The 21107-nt window shown below is 48.6% G+C and overlaps 1 protein-coding gene across 1 annotated transcript in view; it reads right to left on the reverse strand.

Annotated features, from left to right (window-relative positions):
- Window positions 1–1172: 1172 nt before the first annotated feature.
- LOC8040109 overlaps window positions 1173–21107 on the reverse strand; it is a 30130-nt gene continuing 10195 nt past the window's right edge. The window contains exons 4-10 of the mRNA XM_040503026.2: window positions 20982–21085; window positions 20654–20762; window positions 15352–15519; window positions 14035–14157; window positions 5509–6125; window positions 4152–4674; window positions 1173–4049 (exon numbers count right to left, since the gene is read on the reverse strand). Of these exons, the coding sequence (XP_040358960.2) occupies window positions 1863–4049; window positions 4152–4674; window positions 5509–6125; window positions 14035–14157; window positions 15352–15519; window positions 20654–20762; window positions 20982–21085 (3831 nt within the window). The 3' untranslated portion in view covers window positions 1173–1862. The remainder of the gene's footprint in view (window positions 4050–4151; window positions 4675–5508; window positions 6126–14034; window positions 14158–15351; window positions 15520–20653; window positions 20763–20981; window positions 21086–21107) is intronic.

The raw sequence follows: 21107 nt of genomic DNA on the forward strand, positions 1-21107 counted from the left end.
CGTCGGCGTAACCGCGCCCCTCCCTCTCCTCCTCCTCCCCTCCTCCTCCTCTTCCCCTCCTTCTCCTCCTCCCCTCATTGTGTAGTATGGTCCGGGCGGGTCACGTGACCTCGGGGGGAGGGGGTCACAAGACCCGTTTCCAGCCTGTGGGGCGTCGGCGTCGGCGTCGCCCCTCCCCCTCCTCCTCCCCCCTCCTCCCCCGCCCAGGTCACGTGACCCCGGGGGGTGACTCCCCTCCCCCCGCCGGTCACGTGACGGCCCGCCCAAGGTCATGTGATCCTGTCCCCTCGAGGTCACGTGACACCCCGGACCTCTGCCCTCCTCCTCCTCCCCCTCCTCCTCCTCCCCTCATTGTCTGGTTCGAGGGGGTCACGTGACCTCGGGGGGAGGGGGTCACATGACTTCAGCGGCGAGGAGGAAAGCAGTACGAAGGTGGAGAAGGGGGGGAGGAGAGACGAGGAGGCGGAGGCGAGGGGAGGGGAGGAGCTTGAAGGACGATTAGGTGGTAAAGGAGAGGGAGGGGGAGCAGGAGGGGAGGAGGACTAGCAGGCATGATCACGAGGGAGGAGGAGGAATATACCCTCCACTCCTCCTCCTCAAGAGCTGCGCTCCAATTCGGCGTTACAGGAAGTTGTAAACGGCTTTTTTTTCTCCGCATTTCGGGCGCGTGGAGGAGAAGTGGAGCGGCTTCGCCCTCACGATCGAGATGGTCATTCCGGAATGACCAGTGATGTCATGGACTTCGCGCGCAGGAGTTCAAATCAATCTCTCGCCGTCAATATTGCTCTAATTTTTTTTTTCGCGTAAAATTTATTTTTTGACACGCGTGTCCCAACCAGGCTGTTAAAAAAAAAAAAAAAAAAAAACTTTTAAGAACGTTGCTTCAAGGTGCGTGAACGCGATGCCGATGCCCAATATTTTGCCGCGATCTGTTGCAGCTATCGCTGTGACTGTACTGTAGATTACCTGACAGCTCGATGTTTGCACACAGCTTACGAGCAAAGGGAGTCGGTTGCCGACCAGCGCAACCGGTTGTAAACAGTCACCGGATGCTTGAAGCCGTTTTTTATCAGCCTCTCCGGTCATAAACAGTCGAAAGGCCTTTAGACAGAACTCTGGAGCAACTTTCACAGTCTTATCGTGTGATGCTACGAAAATGACCTCTGGGGTTGTGATATTTTTTGGTTGGTGTATTTTTACTCAGAAGAACATACAGAAAGTTTTGGCACACTTTTTGTTGAGAAAGGCACATCACGCAGCACACACGTTACAATGATTTTTTTCTTAAATTCTTTTGAGGAAACTGATAATGAAAATACTTTTACTATCTTCTATATGTTCGCGATGAAGCGCCACATCATGTCGACATCTCAGTAGATGACTAAGTTTACCAAAACTGTAACGAGGACCCTTCGTCAGACGGTTGCTGAACTTACTGGTACAAAGATAAACGGACTGATAAAGACAAAATGTAGGACAGAAACGTACAAGACAGACGAAGTGCATTGTTACAGTAATGGATGCCTATCTCGACTATGCCGTTTTATTTAAAGTGATCTGTTCGTACGTCGTTCCTCACAGCAGGCGACTACTGCACGCGGAAGCTGTTCTACAAGCTACGAAACAAGCGACTACTGAGATGCCAGCATTGGCGCGGCCTGAATTGTTTCGCGCACTGTCAGAACTCTGGCGGTACGTGGAGGCATACCGGCCGGTTCTTTTTTTCACTTAAATCTTATTGGGTCAGACGCAGGACTTGACGCCCCCACGTGGCGCGGCTTCCTACAGCGCTTCTAGTGAAGCTCCCATAAAAGCAAGAGCCATCAGAGGGCGACGACATCACGGAGGACCCTAGGCGCTGGCTAGGCAGCGGCGCTCTTCTTTCTTCGACAGAGCTTGTCGTATCCTTCAGAGCTGCATGCGGACACAGACGCATCGAAGGCAAGTTTGATGGGACACTCGAACTCGTGCACGGTGAACTTCTGGAGCCACTTGTCGTAGAAGCACTCGTAAAACCTGCCACAGTCCGCGGGGTGCCTGAAGAGACCCACCCTGGTGCAAGCCACTTCCGGTATCGTGGACACCTGGCTGGATGCCTTCTCCTTGAGGTCTTGGACCTTGTCCGACGGCAGGGTGTCGGACTCTTTGATGCTGTTGACGAGCGTCTTTCCTTTGAGGAACACAGACGACTTCTGAGATGCCTGGGCGTACCCCTTGTCGACGTAGTTGTTGGGCGGCGGTGGCCGATCGAGGCGAGTACGGTATTTGTTAGCGAACCTGGGTCCTGCGTGTGGCAGAACCGGCGGTCCCTTGGCGGTGGCAACGAGCTTGACAGCCGCATCGTCTTCTTCCTCGATGATATCGTCCAGAGGCGTGATCACTGGGCTGTCAAATTTACCAGGACGCATTCTCGCGAGGACCTTGTTGAGGTCTTGGAGAATGGACTGCGAGGGTTCTCGAAGCGGGCCAGGATGTGCGATGGCCTTGATGTTCGTGACGAGGGGGTCGGGCTCGTCGACAACAAGCTGGTTGATGGCGTACTTCGACGGCGTCTTCTGGATCGCGCTCGAGGAGGAGGGCCGACTCGTGCCGGTGTCTTGCTGGGTAACCACAGGAGCCGCGACGAGTGGTTTGGATGCAACGGGGGCCGAGGTAGGCGGTGCAGGGGGGGCTGGTTGTGCGGGTTGTGGGGTCGAGGTCAGGAGCGTTTGTTGTTGAATAGGAGGTACCACAGGCGAAGCGGGCTGGGGCGTCTTGATGGGTGCGGTAGGAGGGGCAAACGTAGGGGCCGCAGGCGGAGGAGACGGCACTGTTTGAGCGGGTGGCCGGTATTGTCCTGCATAGAGGGGTCCTTGAGGCGCCGGCGGCTCTTGTTTTTGCTGGGGATATGGTTGTAGGGAGGGTTTTGGAGTGAACGAAGTGATTGCCGGCTGCTGCTGTGGCTGTACTTGTTGCGATTTCGGCGGTAGCAGTGCTTGTTGTTGCGGGTACGTAGGTGCCTCCGGTGCCCGTGGCTGCGTTGGTTGAGCGAAAGACTGAGTGTCATCGTAGGACGCAGGTTGACGCCTGAACTGTGATAGGTCGTCGAGCGACAAGAGTTCCTCTCCCGCATCTCCGTCGGGAGGTGGTGGTGGGTCGCCGTAACGTTGCGCCGGTGGCTGCGGTCTTCCCGCTGACGCTACGTCTGGAGCCCTTGGCGCGGCTGGTGGTCGCGAGAGCGGAGGTACGCTGAACACCGGAGGTTTCGGCTGGGGTGGCGGTGGATACTGGCCTCCGCCTTGGCCTCCGCCCTGGCCTCCGCCGTAAATGAAGCGAGGCCCAAACATGGTCATGCCGTCCCGATACATGCTGCTCATGTAAGAAAGGGGGTTGTAGAGGTAGACGTTCGTGTAGCCGTCGGGCCGCTGCGTCATGACGGCTGACGCCAGATTGTACCCGTTCTTGGCGGAGAACGGATTAAAGCGGTCGAACAGGAAGGGATTGCCACCGATATCGGACTTGGGAACCCCGTACCCTTGCGACTGGAGGCCTTGTGTGTACGCACCCAAAGACGGGAAGTTGTCGTAGCGAGCGTGGGTTGACGGACGAACCAAGGGAGGCGAGAAAGCCTTGCGTTCGTACGTGCCCGCGAGACCGCCGTAGAAGGAGGTGGCTGGGTTGAAGCGCATGAAATTGTTTGGCCCCGAACCAGGTCGCAGTCGTGCCTGCTGGTCCTGGAACGTGAACCTGGGTGTCTCATACTGCGGCCTGTACGCGGGTGGCAGCTGAGGCGGTCCCGGAACGTACGCGGCACTGGCACCCTGGCCGATTTGGTGCCTGTACAGGTTCGACAGGGTGTGATCGAAATTGCGGTGCAGGTCGGGCGGGCCGTACTGCACTCCTGGTACTTGGAACTTGGGCGGCGGGGAAGGTGGAGTTGGTAGAGAGAGCGACGGGTACTTGTAGTTCCCCTGGGACACCTGCGCCTGCAGCTGGTACCTCGCCGGAGCGTATTGTGGAGACGCAGCTTGGTAGAGTCCGGATTGGCCGTAGTAGGGATTGCCGGATTGCTGCAGGAAGTGGGCCTGAGTTGACGTTACTCTCGCGGTGTGCGGCTGTCTGCTTCTGAAGCTGTAATAAGAGGGCGTCGGGGGATGAGTCTGATGGAATACCTGTGGTTGGTAGAGCTGCGTCGGGTCGTAGAAGCCGCGTCCCGCATAACCAGAGTACCCCGCGACGTCTGATTGCGGGAACAAGCCCTGCGTCCTGTCCTGTCCGGACTGGTCCTGGATTACGCGGGCCTCGATCTGGATTTCAGGCACCTGCTGCTGAAGTTGGAGGGAATGCAGGTCTAGGTCTCCGTCTTGAAGGAAGTGCTGGATTTCCCTGGTTTGAACGTGCGACTGCGGGTGGAAGTTGGGCCGTTGGGCGAGCGGGTGGAAGCCGCGGCCCGGACCCCGGATCTGGAGTTCCGCCGGGAGCACGCCCGTCGGGAGCGTGACTCCGTGGAGGCCTACCGGCTGTGGCCTCTGCACGAGGGCGTTGTAGGCCACGGGGACTCCACCGTGGATGGCCCGAGCCCCGCCTGGTCTGTTGTAGAACTCCCCGGGGCTGAATAGGGACGGCCCGAAGAGCGCCTGCTGGACGACGCCGGCGTAGTCCTTGCAGCCGGGAGTGACCGCACGGTAGTTGCAGCTGAAATGTGGGAAAGGGAGATTAGCCTGCATGTCTGTAATGAGGTCACGTTGAAGTAAGCATGCTGCTCTCGAAAAGTTGGTTGAGGCTCATTACTTCAAATGCTGCCATTACTCAAGTCTCGAATGTCTAGCCAAGCGGCTTCAAGTATAAGAAATAGTGTAGAAACAAATGCAACGACGTAGAAACTGTTTTGAAGATCAATATGAAAGACACAAAAAAAGTGGCACGGTATGCTTCCGTGCCATCTTGCCGTGTTTTTTTCTTTCTCCTTGTTCTGGCTTCTCGGCACCACGAAAGCAGGTCACAAAGCGTCTTGACAAATTTGGGTACTGCCTATTTATGTGAAGCAGTACAGACAAACGGAAATATTAGGCAACGTTCGCATATGTATATAGCTGCGCCTGCGTAAATACACCGCGGGGCATTGTTAATGGTAGTAGGAGGTGTTTTCTCCCGTTCTTTGAGACATGTTATTAAGAAACATACAATTTTGCAATGTATATCTTTGCTTTCATTAAACATTTAATTTAATCACACTAGCAATATTGAAGTTCCGAAAGAAAAGCTTCATAAAACCATCTTGGTAAAATTCTTGAGTTAATACATTGAATATCTGTTTGAGTTAAGTGCACAGAGATTTATTTACACGATTTTCAGCGCAAAATTACGACACGAACATAGTAGCTAGTCAATACACGCAGGAGAAGATATTGAGTGTTTACCACGAGTGGCGAAAGAGGCCTCGCGCGCGTCTTTGGCGCTGTTAGAGAGCATAGACGCCAGATTCCCGCATGCACTTTACGGTCACTTACCCCGTGCAGCTAAGCCTACCTGAAAGTGGTCGGGTCGAATCCGAGGCCGTGGGGGCAGCGCATGTCGAACGCCGTGAGCGTCCCGTTCTCGTACGTGTCGTCGCAGAAGTAGAACCAGCGGCAGTTCTCCGGGTCTTGGTAGTAGCCGACTCCCGGGCAGTGGAAGGCCGACCGGGGCGTCGTGGACAGCTCCCCGGAGCCGTGGCACTGTTCCGACCAGGAGGGCCAGTTGCAGACCTCGATGCGGTCGTCGAAGACCAGTCCCGCCGGACAGTCGAAGAGGAAGACGGTGTAGTCATGCACCCGGCTGTCGTACTTGACGCAGCGGAAGAACTTGGTGCAGTCCTTGGGGTCGCGGAAGTGCCCGGGGCGCGTGCAGGTGAAGCCCGCGACGCTGTACGAGTTGAGGCCGTCGACGTGCAGGTTGTTGCCCTGCTGGTCTACGATGCGAACGATCTTGGTTTCTGTGTTGGTCTCGACGTACTCGAGCGGACCGCCGTGGGCCACCCCGGTGATGCCCTCGTGCAGGGAGTGCAGCAGTGGGAAGTGGCCCTGGCCACACACGGCCCGGGAGTCGTCGTCGTTCACCGCGTACGCGTACACGCCGCCGAGGTCCTGGAGTTGCACGTATTTGCCCTGGGGGGACGCAGGAAGAACAAAACTTGAAGCGAGGCAAAGAATGCATCGTGCGCTATATTCTCCGAGTAGAAATTGAGAGAGAGAGAAAAAGGAAAGAAGGAGGGGACATCAGAACATCATTCTCTGGTTGGAGTGATTAGTGGGTGACTAGGTGATTATCACTCGAAGAGTGGTTGGAGAAAAAGGCATCTAGCTTTACGCCTGCCCACCAGTCATTTCAACCGGAGCTCGCTGTTCTGACGTCAGCGGTCGCGTGCGCCTCCTCCTCTCCCTCGGTTTCGGCCCGCATAGACCGACACGCTGCTTACGAGCAAGTCAGCGTTTGTTTACCCACTGCGCGTGTGCAGAAAGCAAATTCGCGGGAAAGCGTCTGCCTGCGCACGTGCGGTGCCGACAACAGCGCCACCGCAGTTGAGTGACTTCAGGGACGCGTGTTTTGGGTGTCTGCCGAATTCTATCGTTGGCGAGCCATGTGCCTTTTCGCACTGAAGGTGTTGTTATTGCCCGACCGAAAGGCTCGGTATGCTATGCTTCATTTCGTTTCAAGTTCGACCGAGTCGACGCTGCGATCCTGCGGAGCCAACCGATTATAATTAGCGCTAAAAGTGCCCCGTCACAGCGCACGTCGTCTTTGTGCTATCACCCGCTAAAACCAATCGAGCACAGAAAATGCGCCGCCATTTTTCCGCTTTCTTTATATTCTTCTGTGCGCGATTGGTTTAGCTGCTTGATTGGCCCAGGCTATGCAGAGCGCTAGTTCGTCTGCTTCTTTTTGCAGGGGTTGTGGTGACGTCAGAACGCCGACCTCTGATTGGTTCTGAATGAAGGATAATGAGTAGACCTCGAGGCAGCTCGCTTTGAGGTCTACCCCCTATCCTTCAACCAGAGCCAATCAGAGCTCGGCGTTCTGGCGTCACCACAACCCCTGCAAAAAGAAGCAGACAAACTTGCGCTCCGGATAGGGTCGGGCCTAATGTGAAACAGAATGTAACGCCGAATGTGTGAGAGCATGGGAGGAAAGAAAGCACGCCGTGCACTCCGATGACGTCTGCTCTAAACGAAACGGGCCTTACAATGGGATTCCGATACTGCGAAAGTTAGCGTCGGATTTAAGGGCTGTTTATACTCCGACGTTGAGCGCAGTGAACGCAGCGTAGCGGAGAACGTGCACCTTTCATTGGCCGGCAACCAGGAACTCGATTTCTGCGACCAATCAGCATCTGTGTGCGCTGCGCTACGCCACACCCGTCGACGTTAAGTTGGAGTATAAACGTACCTTAACTTTCGTGGAAGTGCACAACGAAGCGACTCCCTCGAGCACTGAAACCGCGAATGGCGTTTGTGGAAAGGAAGTTGAGCTGTGACGCCACCTGCGCAGCGTTGCCCGTAATGCTGATATACTCTGTTGTCAGGAAGTACGGCCCTAATGGCTAACGTTGAAAATCACGGCCTTGTTGGCAGGACTACTACAGCGAGTCAACGGTGTTTAACGACAGTTATTCTGACCGCATAATGTAATATATAAAAATTTCAAGCTACGATATACGAAGCAATGAGCCTGTTTGAGAATATAGTAAAAACCGAGGATTTTCCCATTGTACCATATTAAGCCGAATACAGCGAAGTGCCGAGAGGCAGAAAACGGGCCCTTGCGGCAACGGAGCCCCCAAGAGAGGCATTTACTCGTGAGGAGCTGAAAGTCGGCGATATTGCAAGAAACGTAATCTTGTCCTCAGCACCCTAGCAAAAATAACGGTTTGAAATCAGTCCGGAAAGTGAAATCCGGACCAAGATCAAACCGGAGTCACACCGGAGAGGTGGCTTCCGGTTCGCACAAACCGTGAATTTTCATAACCGGTTCAAAGTCAAATTGGAGGAATTCCGGAGAGGCGAATTCCGGTTCGCTCATACCGTGATTTTCCTAATCCGGTTCAAAGTCAAAGTGGAGGAATTCCGGACACGCAAATTCCGGTTCGCTCTAACCGTGAATTTCCTAATCCGGTTCAAAGTCAAATTGGAGGAATTCCGGACAGACAGATTCCAGTTCGCACAAACCGTGATTTTCCCAATCCGCTTCAAAGTCAAATTGAAGGAATTCCAGACAGTCAAATTCCGGTTCACACAAACCGTGATTTTCCTAAATGGTTCGATCAAACCGTGATTTTTGGAGTCCGGTTCAAAGTACAATTGAAGGAATTCCAGACACACAATATGCGGTTCGAACAAACCATTTTTTGTCAAATTCGGTTAAAAAACAAATTCGACAAAGTCTAGACTGAAAATATCTGCTTTGCACAAACCATGCTTTGCCATATCTTGTTCCAAAGAAAATCGGATCAGCCGCCTGATGCCGAAGACTTTCAAGCGTATGGTTGAAATATCAAGTTGCAAACAATCCATCCCGATACCGTACGTACGGGCTGCTGCGTCGATCAAAGCTCAGACCGCAGAAGACAGCCAGCTGATATGCGGTGCCAAAAAGGAGACATCACGGCGATTTTTGTGCAAGTCATCACCATCTGATTCCATCTAGAATTTTTGTTTATGCCTGCATGCTGAACATTCTATTATGGTGCACATGCAGGAAATTTTAGGGGCTTTTATCAATTTAGGTACGCAAAGCAGGGATTTAAACCGTAACCGAAACCGAAAACCATTTAGGAACGAAAATTTTCAGTAACCGTAACAGAAACAAAATTGTTATTTGAAATTAAAAAAAAAAACACGTAACCGTAAGCGTAACCGTAAAGTATTTACCGGTAACTGGTTTTAATCAATATTAGCCGAAAAATAAAAAATAAAAAAAAATTCTCATGTATGACTTGGAGGACGGATCTTGAAATATTGTGGCAATTTGACAGAGTTACTTTCAGCGAGTGGTGCATCTGGTAATACGATTTCCGTTCAATCTAACTTTAGGATTAAGGATACTTGGTTGGAATCAGTAGTCGTGCTTATAATAAAAAAAGTCTATTTCTAAATCTATGACGCTCCTACATCGCTACATGTGTCAGTACGTGTCGCCTTCAGTGTAATAACTAATAAGTTAGAATTCTCAGATGTCCATCCAATTCGGTTCTATCAAAACCACCAATGTTCCTGACATGCAGTAGCCAATATGAAGAAACGAGGTAAATTGACTGTCATGCAGAGCTGGCGGAAAAGAAAACATAGTATTCATTTAGTCTGAAACGTCGCTGGTAACGATTTTGAGACAACACAGAAAGAAAAAAACAATGTGACCGGTTTGACATTGGCGTTAAGTGTATGTTTCATATTAACCGTGATCCAGAGTTTATCTGAACAGAAAACAATCACAAAAATTAAAAATTATTTTGTGAAGTGAAAGCTAATATATCCTTTGATGGCCAGTATTCACATGGAAGTTCAACGACTGGCCGGCATCGGCGCTTTGGTGTTCAAGCTGGCGAGCCCCGTCATGGAAGATCCGTTTACTGACCGGCATCGTTTTTTGTTTTTTTTTCGTCCTTTTCACTATGAAGTCAAGTCATTGAGATTCTGACAAACTGTGGCAATTCATGGATAGCGAGTGGAAATGTTTGCGTTGATCAATCCTTCCTAAATGACTGCCGACGCTAGGGTATTTTATCCCAGCATGGCAAGGCTGACGTGTTTTATCGCGAAAACGCAAGAAAAAACAATACAGTGAAGAAAATTAGCTGCAGAGGATTTGAGAATGTGACCGCCTACGCCACGAAAAATAAATTTTACAACGCTGAACATCACTTTTTTCAGGAAGCTAGTTTAATTTGATGTACTATACTTAGGGTCCGGTGGTATACGCAGGCGTTTGGCCCTGATAAAAACTAAAAACGGTATAACGGAGCCTAAAAATGAAGAAAAAAAAAACGTGGCATGATTGAGCACGCGCTTTGAGTTACAAAAACAATAATAAACATTACTTTCCAGAGACTAGAAAAGTAAGAGATGTGTTTATTGCTTATGACGCTACGAAATTGAGTGCGAAAATATGCTACTTCAGACAGGAATCAACTGCTTTCTGTGGTAGTTACGATTATCTAACAGAAATATTTCGAACGTTCCCATAGCCAAACGATATCTGTTGCTTTGATAAATTATGTTGTACGACGTACCGCTCCAGAGGATCGCGAATATAAAAACTTATTTCTTTAACGCAAAAAAGCGAGAAACACCCCTGCATTGTGGATGTTCACACTGCCGGGTTTGTGAATGTGACCCCTTGACGCTACGAAAAATAATTGTTACAACGTTTAACGATGCCGTTTCTGAAAGATAGTTTAATTATCCGTGATGCACTTGAACCTCAGGAATAAAAACGTGTCTAGGCCTAATAAAAAAAGTAAAACTGCGGAGCGCAACCTGTATAAATAAAACCTGGCGGCACGCGGGGGATAGCACTGATCTACGAGAAGAAATTAAATACTACTTTCCGGAAGTCAGAATATTAAGAGATGTGCTTAATTAATACGTAGCGCGCTATGAGCTCAGCTAAATTACTGCCTTAAAATGACGGTATTTTTGATTCGACAGCGGGTGAAGATGGCCGCTTTCAGACAAACTTCAGCTGCATTACTGTGGCAGTTTTACCACTTACACATTTTCCGATTTTGCTCGCAATATGCTCATTATTATTACATTTCTTTCTTCTTTGAAAGGGCTTGTACTGTTTGCCTACGGTTATGAATTATCCCGGCAAAACAAGAGGGCCACGGTTTGTGCTTTGCAACAATTCAAACTTAGGCTCGCACTTTTTGTTTTCACCTTGTCCGTGATTATTACCCTAAAGAACGGTGCCGACGACTGCAAAAATATAGAAAATATTTAAAATAAAAAAATTTAATACAGAAAGGTGAGAAAACAATATTAAAAAATATAAAAACTAATACAAGAAGGTGAGAAACAATATTTTAAATAATAAAAACTAATGCAAAAAGGCGAGAAAAAAAATTAGAAATAACAAAAACTAACACAAGTAGGCGAGAAAAAAATATTTAAAGTAATAAAAACTAATACAAAAGGTAAAAAAAAGATTTAAAATAATGAAAACCAATACAAAAAAAAACACAAGAAAAGAGTGTTTTCCGGGATTCGAACCAACGTCCGCACGCTCTACAAGAAAGCGCGTTAGCAAACTAAGCTAAAGTTGCCCGGTTATCCAAGGGTGTTTTCTGGAAAGATACATGTCTACTGAAGTCGTTTCGAACCGTTGTACTTACTTTCGTATTTAATATTTTCTACATATGCAGGACTTATTCATAATAATATGATGGCAATAATGACGTCTGCAATAATTTATTATTGCTGTGTCTTATATGAGTTTTATAATGCGGTTTGCTTATCCTTTTATTTGAAACGTTTTGAAGATACGAAAACAATCTCATCGAATCAACAGCCTATGTTTCGCACGGTTTGCCGGCCGTATCGGCCGTGTGCGTTTGAATGCCTGCGTTCGCGACCGGATAACGGTTAAATTTCCCGATTAGTCGTGATGCGTGGAGTTTGCCTTAGTTTCAAACATGTCCGAAAAAGACGGAAGCGACTGTGAGAAGTGGAACTTCGTCAAATCGGCTCAACAGCGAAGATCATGGTACGAGAACCGAAGTAAGTTTGTTTCTTTGTTCGTTAGGGCTAGCTTATTTCCTGCGTTCAGAAAGCTTGTTATTGTCTGTAGATCGCTTGCTTTTACCAGTATTATTAATTGTGCGCGAATGGTGTTATGCAAGGCTGTTTTTCTTCTTTTTTCCCCGATGCAGAGACTACTCGCTCAAGGTTCATCAGTAGCGGCGGAACTCTTTGGGAGACGGGGGGTGCGGGGGTGGGGGTCAAAGCGGATGGGGGAGGATTGCCTCCCTAAAGGCCGGGTCCATATCACAAGAGCGAATGACATTTTAGCGAACGGCGACATTTGAGCGAATGATCGTTTTAGCGAATAACGGGGGCGCGCGTTAACCCATCCGTCGCGCTGCGCTTTACGCCGCTTCGCGGCGACAGTCTGCGGCAACTCATTACAAAAATATAAACTCACTTGGCCCACCCGAAAACGCCGCTTCGCGGCGTCCGGCTATTCGCTAAAGTGTCGTTCGATGAAACGTGGGCGTTCGCTAAAACGTCATTCGATCAAGTGAGTGCCTCCCGCCGACGACGCCATTGCATGCGGAGAGCTGGACCCGACAAAAAGCTTTCTGTGTAAGTCCTTTGTGTTTTTACTCTTTTTTTTATTTGTGTGTTCGTTGTTTCACTTTTTCTTACGATTTAGTCCGGGTTTCTGTTACTTATGTGTTCATTATTTATTAATTTTTTTTCTTTATTAAGTTTTAGTTAAAAATATGCTGCCCTCGTCATTTTCCAGTCCGGGAAACGGTGGTGACCTCGTCGTGTTCAAGGAGCAGTAATGAACTTTTCATCTTGTATTGCTTCCGGCGAACAATGGTGTCTGTGCGTGTGTGTGTGTGCGACGTGTTGGTCACAAGGGATGATTTCGGGACTGAACGGAAAAACAAGGCCAGCGAGGAGCGACTGGGGGACTTTGAACATCGCACGGTGCAAGGAAGGACTTCAACGACGAGGCTAGCAAGCAAGCCCATGTCAAAACTGCTGTGCTCGACCGGAGAGTTGAATCAGAACTTTACCCTGTGAGTAAGGATCAACGACTTTGGAACTTTCGTATAGTTTACAGCTTAATTGTCGCCTTCCTTTTGTTTTATTTTAATAGGAGTCTGTGTGCTATTACATTTTTAGTTTATTTTAATGGTTGTTCGTGTGATATTACTATTATTTTTTCTTGAACGGCGGAAGTGCTTGTTTGGAATTTTGGCGCTTTTATGTATAAAACTTTTTTTGCAAACCATATCTGTCTGCTCCCTCGACAACCAATCCCGCCAAAGGGCTGTGACTTTCAGACGTCGAATGATATGTTACAGTGTTTGCTAACTAGCGATCGCCTGCATTTGATTTTTGTAGCATACATATTTGTCGGAATTAGTGTTACAAATTTCGAACCAGGCCACTAAAGATTGGTCAGTGGCCTATTCTGCCGATGTATCTACGTAAACACACGTTTGGCAGTGTGGGATAGCAGTAAAATGTATATTTTGTGGATATTCATAGAAATGCATTATATGATCCCATGTCTAGACCTGAAAGTATGGTACCTGCCCCATGGCAATAATTTTAATGTAATGCTAGAAGGAGCATCACATGAAAAATGCTTTATATGAGGTGGGTACCCTATTTGCCAGGCCCAAACACGGGATAATATAAAGCAGTCTATATATGGTATATAAGGAATTGGGCAGATGTGGTCATATCTGCCCAATTCCTTATATATCCATATCTGTATTTTCATTATAAGTCTAGATATGACATTTTTGTAAGGGATGGCTTGTAGCATCAGCTGCAGTACATCGGAAGGTGAAACAGTAGGTGTGTCACTCTATTAAACTACTTCTATTATATTCAGGTGTTGCCTGATACGGTTTAATATACGGTTAGACCCACTCCGGTGAAGCTCTACGGATTGGCCAGATACGGTTCAGCTTCCGCTTCGACCAATTATGGTTGGGTTTCCGGACTGGGTATTTCCGGTTCATTTACGGTTTCTAGAAATCCGGTTTGCTTAGGGGCCCATATGACGGATTAAAATTCCGGATTCATTCCGGTTTATTTTTAAACCGTTTTTTTTGGTAGGGCAGCCACACATATGTCAAAGCGTGTCCAGACAATGCATCCCCTAGAATAAACTCAGCAGCTGAACCCGACGCCCAACGTCGTGCGACGGCTTAGCTAGCCGAGTCAAACGCTGACGCGGCACTTGTGACCAATCGACTCTCGATCTCACGGTGACGACGTCCAAGTGCCATGGGCTTTGATCATTCTAGGTAGTGTTGGTCGAGAAGCAGCTTACCTTAAGCCTCAAGCTGAGTTCATCTTCGAATCCCATGAAGGCATCGCCGCTGACTGCGTACGGGGCTGTCAAGTCCGCGTCACGCTCGACGCTGAAGTTGAGGTTGTGCTGCAGCGCACAGAACTGAAAGGCGGAAAGAAAGGCCTTTTTATGACGACTTTGTGTCGTTAAATGAGATAGAGCGCATTCAAAACAGAGCGCAATCGATTAAAAAGAAAAACCAGGATACCGTTACAGTTTCGAAACTCGATGGAGCTGAACGCTGCCGTGTGAGGTTCTCCATCTTCTCGAGGGAATGTATTTAAAACTATTTTTCATTAAGAAAATTGTAAACGTTGAAATATATTTGAATACCAATATAGCGTTTATTAGATGCAGTCGTTATGAAAAACGACTTTCCTTCAAATGTCGAAATACTAACTGCAAAACGTTTCCGTATCAGATTTCCAGAGGGAGGGATAGAGATAAAAGAGGCAATAACAAACAAATTAAGTTGGGTGGTAACACATGTGACTGGTAAAACAAGGGTAAAGACATACAGAGTATGTCTTTACCCTTGTTTTACCAGTCCAGTTTTACCAGAGTATGTCTTTACCCTTGTTTTAAATGTGTAAGTGGTAAAACTGCCACAGTAATGCAGCTGAAGTTTGTCTGAAAGCGGCCATCTTCACCCGCTGTCGAATCAAAAATACCGTCATTTTAAGGCAGTAATTTAGCTGAGCTCATAGCGCGCTACGTATTAATTAAGGGTAAAGACATACAGATATACACAAATGAAACAGTCGTTAAAAAGTATATTTGGCCCGTCGATTCCTACCCTTTCTCCCAAAACTATCACAGGAACCGAAGAAAAACATACAGCATAAGCAGGAAGCAAGAGAAAGTGAAAATGCGGAAAAAACAGGATTAGTGCGACAAGTTTCGCCCGATGAAAACTCTTAACACTGCAAGCGGCCGCGGCACGAAGTTAGCAACTCTGTGCCATTATTTAGGATTTGTTTCACTATCAGTAGAATCATATCGTTATATATTTTAGAAGCTGCTGAGATACTGTAAACCTTGGCAATCAATACTGCCGCGGCACACAACTGCAAGAAAGACAAAACAGTGCAAAAAATATGCAGGGACAAGTAGAAGGTTTACACAGACACAGCGCTCACTATCGACTGTTGTTTTATTTTACTCTGAAATACAGGTATATAAAAGAAGTCTGCGTATTTCTTCTACTATTCCCTGCGTCTTTTTTTGTTGTCTCTCGTAACACGGAGTGAATCACCCATCTACAAATGTTGCTTTCGACGCTGCCGACGTGTTCACCTGCGGGTGGTTGAACTTGTAAGAGTCGTCGGCGCCGTGGTAGAGCGGGGCGCCCATGGCCGCCACGTGGGGGTCGGCCAGCCGGTACGTCATGCCGAACATGGGCACTCCGACGATGACCTTCTGGCGAGGCACGCCCATGGCCAGCACCAGGTTCACCAGCGAGTCCTGAAGACGACAGAATAAACGCAGGTCTCGCCTAGTGCCACTTCATAAGCCACACGCCAACACGCTCTCTACAAGAAGCAAGTCTGCGTTTGCCCACAGTGTGGGCACTGAACGTACGCAGAAACCATATTCACGTCAGATGAAGGGTTCATGCTGCTATGGCGCTATTGTCTCTCGCGCCATTAACGGCCTCCCTGTGGTCGGTTAAGAACCAATGGTATATTTCCACGTGGAACCGGCGGCTCACGCGAGCGGCTCGGCGACGCTCAACAGATCAGATGACACTAAAAAGATTTCTCGATTTTTTGCTGTGCCCTGTAAATGAACTGCGGCGTCTGCAGACGTACTACACTCTCGGCTCCGCGCAGACCACACTGCACACAGGGATTTTCAGACAGAATATGTTTATGGGCTGAATGTTATGTAACCAGCGCTACCCTCTCCTGTGAACGGCTGTTCAAACGAGACACGCTTTCTGCTGTGCACAGCATTTGCTCGACCGGAAGCGGAGGTATTCTTTCCGCTTCCGGTCTGCTTTGGGACTCCTTTTGCCGGGATAAAGACCCACCACCTTCGTCTTGGACCAAGTCTTGGAGCGTGCTCATGACGTCGGTCCGGGCAGGCACTCACACGCATAATTAATCAAAGCTTAAACATTACCTGAGAGATTCACGAAGCGCTGTCGAGAAAATCAAACTCGGGAGCGTGTGATCCGCCACCCGATGCCTTTGCTCGGCGCCACTACGAAGGCAAACGGGAGAGCCTGCAGGTCTCACTCAAGTATCGCTGCAGACTACTAGAGTGATACCTGCACTATCACTGCAGGTGTCACTGTGGTAGTCGACTGTCGGCGCGCGCAGCTGGCTTTCGAATGACGAAGTATAGTTCCCCACATAACCTTACGAAGTAACGGGTCCGGAGTAAACTTGCGTTTGTGTCGTTCTTGCTGGTAAACCCGGGAAGCACGTAAGCGTGTCGTGCTTGCAACGTGTCTGAAACCAACTCAAGTATTTTATAAGTTATAACTAGGGCTCCGTGTTTTAGGATAAATCCAAAAACACCCGCTGGTAAAATTTTGGTCAATTCGGATTTATCCGATGAACTCCGAATGTTTATGTGCCAATGTCACCCCCCCCCCCCCCCTTCCCCTGGGCAAAAAAAAAAAAGTAAACAAAAATAACTAAAAGACTTTCTTTTTTTTTTTTACAATTTTATTAGTACGGAGTCAATGGTCCTGGGAAAATGGCACCATAATTATCTTTCAAATCTAAGACTGTTGTCAATAGGGGTCTTGCCGCTTGTCTTGTCGAGGTTGATTCAGGGCAACAGGTCATTGTACCATTCGTGTCACGACAAAAGCCACTCTTTTGGTTTCCAGTTTGAGCCATGCGATTTGTGATTTAGAGAAAGGAGAAGGTACGTTTTTGTAACAGTGAAAGCTATGGACCAGGCACGTATCTAGGGAAGAGGCCCATGGGGCCCGCCCCCCCCCCCCCCCTTCCCCGAAATCTTCCATTATGCTGGGACCTCCTCTCCCCCCTCCCCCTCATACAGCATTTTGTCATCGGCGGCGCCCCCCCCCCCCCCCCCCCCCTTCCCCGAAATAAAATCCTGGCTTCGTAGCGGCTGCCGCTGGGAGTTTATTGATTTTAAGGTATCGACGTTTATCGAAGCAACACTTGAGTGCGACTTTTGTCGTGGGACAAATTAATATTGCCAATGGCAATGGCACGAACGTCAAATTCAACTGAAGAAATTTTAATTTATACAAACGTGTTTTATTTTTTATCTGGCATACGTTTACATCCGGTTATTATTTACATATTTATTTTCAATAGGAAACACTGAGAAATTAAACTCCGAATTTCAGAGAATTGGGAATCAAACAAATATAAACTCCGAATCTTCAGCAAAAAACAAACTCCGAAAGACACACTCCGAATTTCACGAAAAATAAACTCCGAAAACGCGGAGCCCTATTTATAACCAATGATAACCGATCAAAATGCAAGCATATGCACGATCTATTGTCTGCTCCCCTAGTTTATCAAATGATAGACCATTTTTTCCCCGCTACACGTAGCGGAGAAATTTTCAAGCTAAATTTAGCGTCGTGGCTGAGAAATGAATAAAGGTTGTCCTGCTAAATATAGTGATAAATTTTTCTTGCAACGTGGCACTATGACACCTCGTGACACTGACGTTCAGTGGAATAGCCAGGGGAGGGGCTTATGGGGCTTCAGGTCTGTCCCCCCCTCCCCCCCCCCCCTTTGAAATAAACCGTTTTATCGTGGGTAGCGCCATTTTGAGAGCGAGAGAGAAAAGGGGAAAGGGCTACCTGCGCTTTCCCCCTTTCTGGTTGTGCAGAAAGAGTGAAAGTCCCGGATGGGAGGCTTGGCCGGTGTTGGGTGTCTGCTGTGCCCCAACTTCGTTCGCGCTTTCTTTTTTTGTTTTGAACTCGCAAACTTAATTAGAGCCACGGGCTTCGATGGCAACAGTCCCCCGGTCATCGGGACACCATTGCTCGGTCAGAGGGTGCACGAATAACGACAGAAAGCGTCGAATACTGATCGAGGACCTTGTAGCTTGCATGGACTCCGGCAAGGCAAGTGCGGCTGCAATGTTTTGAAGCTCCACCGCTTTCCGCATGACCGGAAATGATGAACCATTCATAAATTTTCGCTTGCAATAGGCCTATTTCAACGTAGCCGATTTTAGTAATAATCAAGCGATACACGAAACTGGAACCCCAATTAACTTTTGTAAACACCCGGAGCTGCTACAGATCGTTTTGCTGCGCTGCTTTTATCTTGCGTGTCCATGTTCTTATATTTCCTCGTGGGTGAACGACGAAGACGTTCTAGATGTGCTTATATCGAATTGCAGAAAGCTTCAAAGCAGCCACGAATTATTTTACTATTTGATGCAGTATTTTGAGTACTAACCTCCAATTTCTATCACTGACACGTTCGCTGCCGCTGTTCCCCCCGTCGCCGCACTGGCGGATGCCATGACTCGAACAAAGAAACGTGCACACTGGGCTCGAAGACGCAGATCGCAACACACGAGACGTACCCTGCAGTGACTATCCAGCGCTTCAAAGCGCCCAATCAACGGAAACAACCCAAACAATCCACGCGGCACTCCAATGAGCGCTTTTGCCGGCTCTCTGGCAGGAGATTGCAATTCAGAAAAACCGATAGAACTACCTTTTCAACAATTTCTAGCCTCACCCGGCGGCGGAAATGAGCCTTCAACTAAGTGTTGTAAATGATGAAATCGAGTCGGTCACCACTGCAAAATATCAATATTAAGATAAATTCAGTTACAAAATTTTACAAGTTGAAACAGCAATTATCACGAGAAAACTGGCACGCACTTTGCGAGCGTACCCCATGTTCATCGGCGGTACAGCGTTCGGTGCGCGCTCCATTCACAAGATGTTCCGAGCACAGTCGAGAGGATGGCGTTTAGGAAACGTCTTATAGGTTTACGGACGCAATCCACTGCCCCCAAGACCGGGGTCAATGCAGCCGCTCTCGCCTTGTCGGATTCATTGCAAGCTGCATAGGTCCTCGGACAGTATTCGACGCTTTCTTTTCGTTATTCATGCACCCTATGACCAAGCAATGGTGTCCCGATGACCGGGGACTGTTGCCATCGAAGCCCGTTGTTCTAATTAAGTTTGCGAGATCAAAACAAAAAAGAAAGCGCGAACGAAGTTGGGGCACAGCAGACACCCAACACCGGCCAAGCCTCTCATCCGGGACTTTCACTGTTTCTACGCAACCAGAAAGGGAGAAAGCGCCGGTAGCCCTTTTCCCTTTTCACTCTTCCCCTAACCGCCTTCCTCCTTTCCCCCGGCTTCACCCCCCCCCCCCTTTTTTTTTTCTTTTTGTTGGGCACTGTTGACGTCACGTACTACGATGACACTACACGAAATATACACGTGAGTCCGCTGCAATATCTCGGCGATAACGGCTGTCGCCATAATATATTTAAAAAAAAAAACATATTTGAAGTTAGGAAAACACCTTTATTATACCGGCTTTCTGTGAAATAAGCAATGATTCACGGGGCAGCGTTCAGAGGGCTGGCAAGGTCCTGTGTAATGTCTCGCGCAGATAAGACGACTGACTTACGACGCTCGTGCCACCCGTGGTATACCGTCTCCATCATTTTGTCCTCGTTTACACGTAACTGGGTATTTGTTACCTTGGCAATTTTTCACGACTCCCAGGTTCAATAGGAAACTCTAGTACAGTCCGTGGTTCCCCTACGCAACGCCTTCCGCCGTACCTACGCCAACTCATTAAAAGTAAACCCCTCGTGGGGCAACTCGTCGAAGGGCACCGCTCGGCTTGGTAGACCCAGTGCTCTGGGAAAGCTATTGCATAGTTTTTCAGTTGTCTCTGCGTTTGATAACGTCAGCAGCTTATATGCTGCTTCTCCGGTAACACAATGTAGCTCTCAATAGCCATTTTTTCACTTTTGGAAATAAAGGAGCGGAATGGCAGAGTTCAGCCATTCCAAGAGTGAGAATAGATATGTGTTTTCATTACTGGCATTTAAAAGCAATGGGACTGTCGGAAATTCTAATTCCTTGGAATGAAATGGGGGTGCCCATTCCGCAACACTTGAACGCTCTTATGTCGCATTCGTACATTCTGTTGAACCGCACTCGGCTGCTTCAAGATTTGTTACAATTTCACGCTCATCTCATGACGAAAACGAGCGGATCCTCTTCGCGGGCGCCATTCGAACGCTAGTGTCAGTACAGCTATACTCCATTCTACTAAATGACTTTCGACGAGTTGCCCTATTTGCGAACCAGCCTACGAGGAGCCTGCCTATGCGGAGCGCAAGTCCGTCTGCTTCTTGCACAGGGGTTGCGATGCTGCCAGAACGCCGAGCCCTTATTTGCGGATTGAGAAATATAGTGGGTAGACCTTAAGGCTAGATTGCTTCGAGGTCTAGCCACTATACTTTCAATCAACTATAGTCAGACCTCGGCGTCGTTCTGACGTAACCGCAACTCCTGCGCAGGAATTGAGACGACTTGCTTTCCGCATTCCATCTTCGACGAGATGGTTTCTGACGAATTAGCTGGATGCCCCTTCGGCAAAACACTCACGGTGTTGTCCATTTCGCCGCGGTCCCCGTGGAGAGGCGCTGGGTGAACGGCATACTCGGGCTGTCCGTCGTGGAACATGAAGGCTGGCACGTTGATGTAATCGGCGTTCCTGAAAGGGACCGAGGATGTTTCACCGTGTTTTCTCGATCCCCAAGCAGTCTATCGCGTTATTCTCGGAGGCCCGGATGGCTCGTTCTCTATTGAGTTTGAACTAGATCGTAGCTCTTAGGCGATTCTAATTGTAGAGCTCTTCCGGCACGATCGTTGGATTGCGTGTCAGGGGCTCTTTTTAAGGGCATCGCCGGCAAAAGTAGACGAGGGGACGTACTTGACGAGAGTCCTGAAGTCGTAGGCGTGGTTCACGAGATGAGGTTCCTTGGCGACGGTGACCGAGACCACGGGATTCCGGAGCGGCGATTCCTGACGGAAGTGCTGCAAACAGATGCGAGACAAG

Source organism: Ixodes scapularis, unplaced genomic scaffold, assembly GCF_016920785.2.
Source record: "Ixodes scapularis isolate PalLabHiFi unplaced genomic scaffold, ASM1692078v2 PGA_scaffold6__148_contigs__length_123643588, whole genome shotgun sequence".
NCBI classification, from domain to species: Eukaryota; Metazoa; Arthropoda; class Arachnida; order Ixodida; family Ixodidae; genus Ixodes; species Ixodes scapularis.